This window comes from Sphaerodactylus townsendi, linkage group LG08 (assembly GCF_021028975.2).
Source record: "Sphaerodactylus townsendi isolate TG3544 linkage group LG08, MPM_Stown_v2.3, whole genome shotgun sequence".
NCBI classification, from domain to species: domain Eukaryota; kingdom Metazoa; phylum Chordata; class Lepidosauria; order Squamata; family Sphaerodactylidae; genus Sphaerodactylus; species Sphaerodactylus townsendi.
Genome location: NC_059432.1, coordinates 61,109,818 through 61,121,538, shown reverse-complemented (window position 1 = coordinate 61,121,538; position 11,721 = coordinate 61,109,818). Strand labels below are relative to the sequence as shown.

Genomic DNA, 11,721 nt, shown 5'->3' with positions numbered 1-11,721 from the left:
AGGCCCGGTGGAACAATACGGTTTTACAAGTCCTGCGGAATCCCCCAAAGTCCTGCACACCTGATGGAAGCGTGTTCCACCAGGTTCGGGCCAGGGCCATAAAAGCCCTGGCCCGAGTGGAGGCCAGCCGCATCATGGAGGGGCTTGGGATCGTCAGTAAATTGGCCTCTGCTGATCACAAAGGCCTACCTGGGACATTTGGGGTGAGACGGTCACGAAGGTATGAGGGTCCCAAGCCGCGAAGGGCCTTAAAGATTAACACCAACACCTTGAAGGTGATCCGGAATTCCACTGGCAACCAGTGCAGGCGACGCAATGCGGGGGTGATATGTTCTCGGAAAGAACCACCCACCAACAGCAGTGCTGCCGCATTCTGGACCAGTTTCAGTTTCCGGATCAGCCGCGAGGGAAGGCCCACGTAGAGTGAGTTACAATAGTCCAGTCTGGAGGTGACCATTGCATGGATCACAGTGGCCAGTTCGGCCTGGGAGAGCTAGGTGGCCAGCTGTCGGGCCTGACATAGATGAAAAAAGGCAATATGGGTAATATGAGTCACCTAGCTCTCCATAGAAAGGGCAGACCCCCAGGCAGACCCCCAGACTGCAGGCCAGAGGAGTAGGGGTTAGAGAAACCCCCTCCAATGCCAGCCGCTGAAAATCCCCATGTTCCCCACCAGCCAGAAAATCTCCGTCTTTGATGGATTGAGTTTTAACCTGCTCTGCTTCAACCAACCAGCGACCGCCTCCAAACAATGCTGTAGAGCCGCAGGGGCTGAGGTCGCCCCCCCCCCCCGCCATCAGAATGAGCTGGGTGTCATCAGCATATTGATGGCAGACCAGCCCAAAACTCCGTACCAGCTGAGCACATGTAGATATTAAACAAGAGCGGGGATAACAAGGCCCCCTGGGGCACACCGCAGTCTAGCGGGCACCTGTGGGAGGCCTGGTCCCTGTGCCACACCTGTTGACCCCTATCCCAAAGGAACGAGGCAATCCACTGAAGGACCATGCCCTGAACTCCGGAAACGGCCAGGCGGTGGACCAAAAGGTCATGATCGACCACATCAAACACTGTGGTAAGGTCTAATAATACCAACAGCGCTGATCCACCACGGTCGAGGTAAATACAGAGTATGTCTGTGATGGCGACGAGGACGGTCTCCGTCCCGTGCCCAGCATGGAACCCGGACTGGAAGGGATCGAGCGCCGATGTGTCCTCCAGAAAGCCCTGAAGCTGCTCCAACATCACTCTCTCAATTACCTTCCCCAGGAACAAAAGATTCAAAACTGGGCGGTAATTGGCCAGATTGCCAGGATCTAAGGATGGTCTTTTCATTTAATGCAAAATTCATGTCAGCATCCCCCAAAACGTAGAGATAGCAGTCAATTGCTGACTTGTGAGATGAGTTGTAACAAACAGAAACAGAAAGGCCCCTGAGATGAGAAGAACATTTCCCCTATAGCTCCATAGGCTGCTAACAGAGTGGCCGCAGGCAGCCCTTGCAATATTCTCTCTTGATAATTCTACAGAATTGAGAACCCTTTTTAAAAATCCAGATTACTTAATGAAAGAATTGTTTCCACTGATTTCTGTGGAATAAGAAAGCAGATCTACAAAAAGCAGGGCCCCTAATGTGGGAAGAATGCTTTCCTCTTGCCTCACTTTGGAGACCGGCAAGTCCAAGATAGGCAAACAACAATGCTTTCCCTATGGTACTCCAGATGACAGACTCTCTCCCTTCTTTGCCAGAATATAATAAACAGACTGACTTTCCCCTCTTTATTGTTGAAATGGAAGCGTTAACTATCAGGAAAAATATTGACAGTTGATTGACAGTATACCAGTTGAACTTTGCACAAGCAATGTTAGATTGGACCTTTTGACCCCAACTGTTCGCATTTTTCCTTCGGGGTACCTGCATGTGTATTTGCCAACTACGACATCACCATTCATCTGATAAAGTGGGAAAAACTAATACTACAACACATTTGCTGATGTGAGTGCTGACTCCCCAAAACTCATGCTAGAATTCATTAATCTTTAGGGCACCTGTTTTATTTTGCTACTACACACCCCTAGGTAGCTACCCCTCTGGAATTACAATAAATCCAATAGTCTTTAAAGTGCCAGAAGACCCTGCCTTGCTCTGAGTGCAGCAGTCTAGTAGAGCCACCTCTTTGGAAGTCCTTTTCTCCAAGGCTCAGGTGGTCCTTGGAGTGTTGGCAAACTTCTAAACTTCTTGACTTGTAAATAGAGAACTTGATCTGGAAACAGAGAGAAAGCAAACAAGGGGAGGCTTTCACTAAGCTGGTTTCACAGAGACCATTTCTGTGAAGCCTTTTTATTAGGTAGAAACAGAGAAAGGGTGCTGTGAAAGGGACAGATAAATATGCTCCTTCAGCAAAGCCAAGCACAACACAGCAAGTTCAAGACAATAGCACCTGTCAGCCTGTAATTTTTTAGACTGTTTTCTTTACAGGTCCCTGTGCAAACTGGATTATATTGGCCACCTTATTTCCATATGGATCTCTTGCAAGATTATGGAACTTGAGTATGTTGGGCACAGGATGCTGGTACTTCGTGTCTCTTTACATTAAAACCACTGTAGTCAGGCCAGCACATGATACTGTGATCTCACTTACATCAAGACGAGTCTAATCCAATTAGCTTGATAATCAAGATACAAACCTTTATGGCTAAGGTTCCAATTTGCCCAAAGGAGAGAGTGCCACCTAGCCTTGGCAGAGTGTTCCAGACAACTGTTTCCAGAGAAATCATAATTGCTTTCCGTACCCTTCTTCTTTCTTAGCATATTTTTGCCTAACTCTTTTCTTTAACAGGTTCAAGATGATGCACATTTCTCTTTCCTCAGAATGAAAACCTTGTGAGGTGTAGTACACTGCTACTGACTGATTAAGAAAAGGCTCCTAATCTGGCATGCGATCACTGATTCTTCAGTGGTTCCGTCTTTCTTCCATTCAAAAACACTGAGGATTGCATGTATTATTCAATTTGCCCTGTGTAGCTGATGAGCAAAAAGTACCCAGTCATATGATTTTTTGTTTTGAAACCAACTATCACAATTACAAGTGAACTTTTTTCATTTTGTGACTGAGTTTTGCTGGTTTTGCTCTCAAATTAAAGCCTAAATTGGCCCAGCCATACCAACATACAAAGAGACAGGGCTACAAGGATCTGAATTAGGCAAGATTCCCTAGGCTTTCCCTACATCCAGTTATTGAAAACTCTCAAAATTCTTTGAAACTCTCAAAATTCTACATCCAGTTATTGAAAACTCTCAACTCTTAAACCTTCTACCTCCCCCAAACAACAGATTTATTTCTGAAGACATTGACACTAAATACCTTAAAAGTGCTTAGTGATGCTGGCAGTCAAAAGAATCCCCTTCGGGGATAGGGCAGTATACTAAATTTATTTATTTATTTATTTATTTATTTATTTATTTATTTATTTATTTATTTATTTATTTAATAATAATAATAATAATAATAATAATAATAATAATAATAATAATAATAAAAATGGGTTTGGAGAAGGGAACTTCTTATCAGGGTCTATTGGTGAGCATTTTCAGAGGCTAGACTTCACTTCATTCAAAATGTGCCCTCATTTGGCAGGTTACATTATATTTCCCACACACAAAGGACAGATTTAAAAGGGACAAGCAATGGGGTCAAAAGGCAATGAAAGCAAAAAATACGTTTGTAATTCTTCTATATAAGGCTTAATTGTACATAAAGTAGGGACAATGACTAGTAGTAATAAATGATAACACAATCTTGCTATATATGGTAAACAAACGTGACACCTGTAATGTGACAGGAATTTATTATTGTTATAAAAGTCCAGTTACGTCCACTTGGATTATTTCATAGATTCAGCAGTTGTATGCAGACTTTATTATCTGCTGATGATGGGAGAATTACCTACAACTTTCTCTCAGGGTATCTGAGCTAACACACACACTATACTTCTGCTGCCTTGCTATGTTATTGCATATAACCCTCACTTCGGCACTTGCCTCTGAATCCAACCTAGCTGTGAAGATACACTTGGTTTTGGAGCTTTTCTTCACAGCAGAACTGTAGATTCCGAGGCTGAGGACTGGCTGTGACTTCTGACTTCCCAGTTCCGACTTATTTGCCTCTGGATGGGACTTCATTATCCAACTCCATGCGATCCTTCCTACATCTGGTAGCTTCAGCTCTATTGGCCATAGTTGCACTTTTTCTCCTCCTCTCTCTGGGAATGACATGAAACATTCATCTGCTTTTAATCTTTCCAATATTTTAGAAGCTTTTTTATGGACCAGGGTTGCAGGCTTCCAGCTGTTTCTCAAGTTTGTCTCAACAGCTCCACATTGTGGCTACATAAGTACTAGGCAGGCACTTTTCCCCATGTGTCATAAGGTACATTACCAATGCGTGAATAAGATCAGTGGATGATCTGGAGATCCAAGCAAGGTCTGTTCTATAGTTATTAGTACACTCATGAGGAAATATGTCTATTTTATCCCACAAGATTCTAGTTTTTCCCAGGAAAAAATGCTTTCAAGAGAATATCCAGAAGACATACTTGTGTTGCTAAAAAGAAAAGATCTTCTGGCATCAAGACAAGGGAAGAAAGGATGGGACACACTTTTTCAATTTTCACAGAAGGAAAGGTTTTCTCTGGCTGTGGTTCTGCTGTGAATTAAGACTGTTAAAGACAAAGGAAAAGAAATGTTCAAAAATCTTTTCTTTTCCAGCTTAGCTAAGGAACCACATGAAAAGATCTCACAACTAGAAAAGCCTGTACCTTCAGTCTCAAAAATACTGAACTTTTGCCCAAGGCATAGGTCTATTCCATAGCATAAGAACAAGAAGTCTGATTTTGTTTTGTTTCACACATGTGGATACAACAATCATGCATTTACAAATCAGTCCACGTGGCAATCAGAACAGACAAAGGCTGTTCGTACCAAAACCACAGAATGCTGGAGCAAACAAAAGGCTCTTGACAATATCTCTTGAAACTGGGCTTTTATCTACTGGACGTCTGCCATCCAAATGCATAACGTGAACAAGACCATTTGTAGATCATGAGGCATTCCAATGGCATTGCAAACACTGGAAGGAGAGACAGACATTTGATGGTGCTTTAAAAAGCATTTCTATGGTAATGGATATATAACCTTACTGGAGCTGTTAGGCATCATTGAACCTTGACTGTGTATTTTAGAACAAAACACACTTTAAAGTAAACAATAGGTTATATATATGCACACGTGTGAATGTTCACAAGCATTCACAGTGCCACTGAGGCTGGCTCTTCTGTGGTAACATCAAAAGTAATGCTCAGCTGGCAACCCAACCCCCTCCCCCTTGAATTTTCTCTCCTCCCATCTTTAGGAAACAGGTTACTGGGCCCTTTCCTTCTCTTGATTCCAACCATACATTCCTTTTTTCTCTTAGAGGGTCCACAGCTTGGGATATTTACCCAACATACCTGAACTGAAACAGATTTAGCTGTTGCTCTTTTGATGCCTGGAGACTTCCCGCTGGGGGCAGACCTGAGGCAGGTGTGGCTCCCCTTGAAGTGAGAAAACCTACCTTGAGTGTTTCTCCCGCAACTTCTCAGATCTGTGGGGGCACAGTGTCTGGGCAATTCACTGATCTCCACTTGATTTGACAACAGGCTTTGACTCCAGCAAGCACATGAGGAAGCTACACGCTCCCCAGATGAGAGCAGTAGCTAGGAAAAGACCACCATGTTGAAGATGGTTTGCAGGAAAGCAGCCAGCAGAGGGGCAGTCTGTAGTACATGAGTATTGGGGAGAGCCTATGGAGGTGGTCGGCCAGATGGGAGCAAACAGCTGGTAAGAGTCAGCTTTAATTTACAGACTTCAATTATGTTGAAACCTGAGCATTCTAGTTTAATTACTCATTCCATAATCAAAACCAGACAGTGCAGTTTCAGTTAGATAACAAGATGCTGTCAGTTTGTTGACTACTGTTCTGTTGGGCATGCTGGGCCTACAGCAGTATGATTGTGTTCATACTAATAGTGTCATGCATTTCATTCGACTCCCCAGTCTTGCAGAAGGGGCAGGCAATATTTTCAACAACACAATATTTTCAACAAGACAGAAGAATATTTTTAGAAATTTGGGAATTAGGGAACTTACTCTTGATTTTTAAGTTCAACTTTTTTCTAATAGTTGTGAAAACAAAGAGGGCAATAAATTAAAGTATGACCCCAGGCTAATACAGTAAAATATGGTATATAACATCAAGGATGTGGGAGAGGGAATCTCAGTTCTTATAGGAGACAAAAATATGACAGTTTCACAGAAGGCTCCTTCTCCAAATACTCCCTGGGCAAGGCCACATCAACCTTAGTCACTTTTGGAAGGCATTCATGCCTGTACAACTTAAAATTACAAAAGGCTCCCAGATAAGTAGCTAGGACTTGTTTTAAAGTTGAAAAAGTCTCATCAGAGACATTTTAGCATAAATGATATGAGGAATCTGATCTTTAGAGCAGTATGATTTCCAAAGCATAGATTATTACAGAACACTGAGTTGAATTCTACAGAGTAGCACCATAAGGATTTTTCCTGCCTCCCTCTTTCCCCAGCCAGTCCATGAGAGCCTCAGAAAAGGCAGTATCAGAAGTTGTATGGATAGAAAGCTAGGCAACTTGCGTCAATACACTGAGGAATGGGAAGCAAAGCAAATCACACCTCCTTTCTTCTTCTAGAAACAGAATCTCAGAAATGACACTGGTAGGGCAGGATATGCAATTTTACCCACCTTCTCCCTCGCAGTGCCTATTGTCAGGATCAGGTTTCATCCCCAGTAACTCCGAGTAAGTTTCAGTTTCGTTTTCCCCAATACCCCTCATTCCCGCCGCCACTCAGGACTGCCCATTGCACACCCTACATATACTGGAACTGAGGGCAAGAACCCTCAGTCCCAGCACCCTGTAGCTAGGGCGACACAAATCAATAAAGTTCGTCCTTTTTTTATAATGTCGACTTCGTTTGAGTGTGTTCAGCCTTACACCTACGTTGCATGGCTTTGCACCCTAACCCTCGCTATCTACTTTTCCAGGCTCACAAGGAGCTGGAGAGGACAGAGCTGTGAAAAATCCACTTATCCCAGGACCTTCTTTGCACAGGACCCAACCCTATCTGGAAAACACTGCGCACAATACAACAGCCTGAATGCTTAAAACTGTGAAGGCAAAAGAACATAGAAAGTTTGAGGGTGAAGCTCAAGTGGCATTCACTGTACTCATCTCTTCAAGCAGCTCATATTTATCAATCTGTAAAGGCCAAGTGCAAAGTTTGTTGTTTTTTCTCCTATTCATCCACAAGAGAGCAGTCCCAACATGACAACTCTAACAAAAGTCCCTGTATTTAGTTCCTGGAACATTTCTATTCTGCTGTGTCTGATGAAGGGGGCTTGACTCTCAAAAGCTTGCACCCTGAAATCCTTGTTGTCCTCTAAATTGCTGCTAGACTCGAATCTAATTCTTCTACTGCAGACCAACATGGCTACCCACTGAAGCTTTCGAGAAAGAGACTTTTAAAAGCCAGTAACATCTTTTAAAATCTGAAGTGAAGTAACAAAAAATATAAATTTAATGATCCAGCAGCTTCCAATGTTTCAGATATAAAGTAGGAATTGAATCAAGTCTTTGAGGGTGTTGCAGTAGCCCTTACTATTCACAGCTCCTGGGTAAAGTTTCATCTCTGGAAGTCCAGGCCTTAAAAGACAGTGTAATATTCCTCCATGGTAGTCACAACATCACTGTTGCTCTCCATCAGATCCAGGAGATAATGAATAACAGCTTCAGTAACAAAATGGCTGTAGTTCTGCTGAACGCAGCTGAGAATGTGGCGAAGATGGCAGCCCTTTTCAGCATCTACAATAATAAAGCAAAGGAAAAATGGGCAGATGGTCACTGTAGGTTACAACTCAGCCATTTAGGCAAGTGCACAGAATGACCCTTTTTATAGTACACACCCACACCCCAAATTATGGAGGAATTGTTAGACTTCCGTAGACAGATGCATCATCTGCAGAAACGACCTTGAGAACCACCACTTTTGGTCATTTCACACATTAGTCAAATATTTACCCATAGCTGGTCTCCTGTGGCTAAACTTTCACACCACATTTCTCAAAGAATATTTAGCTGTACAACCCATGTTCAGACCTGTGTGGTCTGAGACATTCAGTTTTATAGTTTTCAGCTGCAAGACCAGACATCTAGTTTGGTGCAGCACAAAGTCTGACATCTTTGTAGTCCTGCAATAGTGCAGCCACAATGCACCCAGAAGGGAAGGTCACACCTGGCTAAGCAGGCTTCAATTTCTCTTTTAAATCCAGCTTGTCAATAACAAGCAGTAGATAAAGTTCATTGTTTCTATCTACTGGAGTGTAGCATGGATACATTTCTCTTCTCTACACTGGCTTGTGAGGGAGGAAAAGAAAGAAGAGCAGATCCAGCAAAACAAGACTTTTCTTGGAATTTGCCTCTCTTACCCAAAGAAATACCAATTAAATGCATGTACATAATAATGTACCAAAATGTTTTATTTCAGACAGTATTTTGTACAGGGCATTCCTATAAATAATTTCAAAAATGGTTTGACTCCTGTGCAAAATCTCCACTGGAGATGGAATTTTCATCAGCAGAACAGAGTTTTTCCTCTCCAGGTCAAAGATGTCCCTTCCCAAATGCTGCTCCTAAGTGACAAGTCACCCCAAGAGCAGCATGAAGGTCAGCGGTTGGCTGTGGAAAGGGGCAGTATTTGGAAGGGACATTTTGGGAAGGGACCATCCCATTTTGTTTGTTAACAGTAGGTTTCTTTGTTTTATGTGTGTAAAAAGAGGTGCCAGTTTTATTATGCATAGCTGCAACTGGGCAATATATTCTTTACTGTTCTAAATATTTTAACTTTATATTTACTCAGTTGTTTGCCCCTGTGATTTATATGACTTACATTTTTGGAAGCCTCTGGGAAGCCTTTAACTGAGAGGCAAGGTTGAGATAATAGTCTCAGGTGCCTATGGGATAGAATCTGTGGCTCCCCAATGAGCTGATGCCACCCATCTCTCTAGTAGAGTTTTTAAAGTGAAAACTTTCTTCTTTTATCCCACGATACTACTAAAGATCTTTACAAGAATAGAACAATTAGTAAAAGTGAAAATTGATATAAATAACGGTTTATTAATGGTAGGAATAACAGAAGATAAAAGGGTAAATAGAACTCTGGGACCAATGTATAAAATTATGATCAGAGCTGCACATGCAGTGATAGTATTGGGCTGGAAAGATAATAAGAAATGGACAATCTCAAAATGGTTGGAATATGTATGGGAACAAATACAATTAGAAATTTTTGAGATGATGGCAAAAAATATGCCATGGCAAGATAAATTAAGAGACATTATGAAGATATGGACAATGTTTGAGACCTGGATGAGAGGAGCCAGATTTAACGAAGAAATCTGGAAGAAGAGAACACGGAGAATGAACCTTCTGCTGCTTGCTTGAACAACAGGGAAAAAGAAGAGGGGGAGGGAGGGAGGGAAAAGGGGGTGAAAATGTATAGTTTGAATAAATATATTGTATGTAATGGTTATTTAAACATTCTATACAATAATTTTTTTTTAAAGATCTTTACAAGAAAAACAAAATCCACAATTCTTCCTTTTGCTGACAGTGTAGTATCTTCTCAGAATCCTTTCTTTTGAGTTAACTTTTTTTCTGCAAAGGATTCACACATCTGTTTCCAGCACCAAAATACACCTTCTTTCTGTCCTTCTTTGAGCGGCTATAGGCTTCTTCCTCACTTTCCAAAGAGATCCTCAGAGCAAAAGGCTCCCATATCCCTTTTCTATCAGCAGAATTATCACACTACTGAAGCCAGAATAGCACAACCATAACAATAAGGGGGAAACTACTCCTGTTTATGGCTGATCAAGTCGGGAGGTCTTCCAGAAATTGCATCCTATTTCCTGACAAGAGAAACTGAGGTCTTGGGGGAATATGGCAGCTGCAGTCAAATGCTGCTCAGCAGAGGGGAGAACCGCTACCAGGGGTACCCAAACTATGGTCCTCCAGATGTTCATGGACCATGATTCCCATAAGCTCTGCCAATTAGCCACGCTGGCAGGGGCTAATGGTAATAGTAGCCCATGAACATCTGGACTGCCACAGTTTGGACACCCCTATTCTAGACAAACCGTCCCTCCTAGTCTCAATGGTACAGCTAGGAGCAATAGAATGCTAAGAGTGTCTGTGCAGAGTGGTTGGCCTCAACAGTCAGCATGCCTCCAGACCATCATTCTACAACCATCTGCTGCAGTAGGAGGCAGGGAGAACCTGTAGCTGGCTCTCCATCTGGCTGCATCTGTTGCACCATATGCCTTCCAGGCTGGCCGGAAGCCAGATGCCCTCCCAGTCTCGTGCAGATATTAATGAACGCAATCATGATTTTTAAATGGTTTATGTGGGCTGAGGTTTTGGGCAGACTGTTAACACTAATTCATGGAGATATCAGGAAGAACAAGCAGTCAATCTCAGAGCTGGCTTCCTTTCCAAGAAAATACTGAATTAGAATAGCTTCCTTAATGCTTGAATCTATAAAACAAGGCAATGGATCTCTACAGCAGGGGCCACCAATTTTATCTTTAATAAGTTACTTCTGAGTAATGAAAAATATCTCAAACTACTATTCCACCTCCCTTCCAGCATACTACCAAGTTTTATTCTGCCCAAGAAACAGACTGTGTACTAGGAACTGCACCACAATGAAGCAATGAACTAAGCAGGACAGAGAAAAATCCTATAAAATTAAAGTTTTTCTTTTTAAAAAAAGCTTTTAAAAAACTGAGATTTTTGTGTGATGCACAAGCTACCAGGGCCATACCGGCAATGGCACATGCTACTGGGTCACATGGGGGAGCGCCGGGCACCCATTGGGTGCAAGGACCTGGCCAGCACCTGGCAGCTCCCTCAGTGCCAAGCCAAGGCCTTAGGCCAGCTCCTGCCCTCCCCATATAAAGCAGGAGCCAGCCTGTGGCTGCAGCTCAAAAACAGGTACCCCTTGGTGGGCTGCTCAGGTGGGTGTGGCTTAGGTCCCCGCCAAGGGGCCACTAGGTGTTGAGTTGTGGCCGCAGGCAGGCTCTTGCCCTCCTGCCAGATCCTACTTCAGTTCTTGCCCTCCTGCCACCTCATGCTTCGGCCGCAGCTCGGTGGTGGATGGTCGGTTTGCTGTGGCCGCAGGCCGGCTCCTGCCCTCCCCAGGCAAAGCAGGAGCCAGCAGGAGGGCAGGAGCTGCGGTCAAAGCAGGAGGGCAGAAGCCATGCCCTCCCCCCCACCTGCCCTCCTACTGACTCTTGCTTTGGCTACAATAGGAGGGCAGGCAGGGCACTGTGGGGGACGGCCCAGGAGCCAGCCTGCTGCCACAGTGCCCATCTGAGTCACCCCCGAGCCCTGCCTTCCCTGCTGGCTCTCATAAGTGGGGCACGGGGTTGGGGAAATGGGCGGGGTGTGTGTGTGTGTGCGGGGAGCCAGTCATGCCCTCAGGCACCATTTAGGCCTGGTACATTACTGCAAGCTACTCTGCAGCACCCAGTGCACTACTTGTTGGTGAGGTGGCCTGATACTCAGCAGGACATGAGGAGAGGCAGGAACCTATTG

General features: G+C 43.7%; 1 protein-coding gene across 3 annotated transcripts in view; it reads right to left on the bottom strand.

The window, feature by feature from the left end:
- Positions 1–7,625: 7,625 nt before the first annotated feature.
- Positions 7,626–11,721, bottom strand: part of STN1 (STN1 subunit of CST complex) — a 34,567-nt gene continuing 30,471 nt past the window's right edge. For all 3 annotated transcript variants that reach the window (XM_048505927.1, XM_048505926.1, XM_048505929.1), the window contains one exon: positions 7,626–7,932. In XM_048505927.1, the coding sequence (XP_048361884.1) occupies positions 7,775–7,932 (158 nt within the window). In that variant the 3' untranslated portion in view covers positions 7,626–7,774. The remainder of the gene's footprint in view (positions 7,933–11,721) is intronic.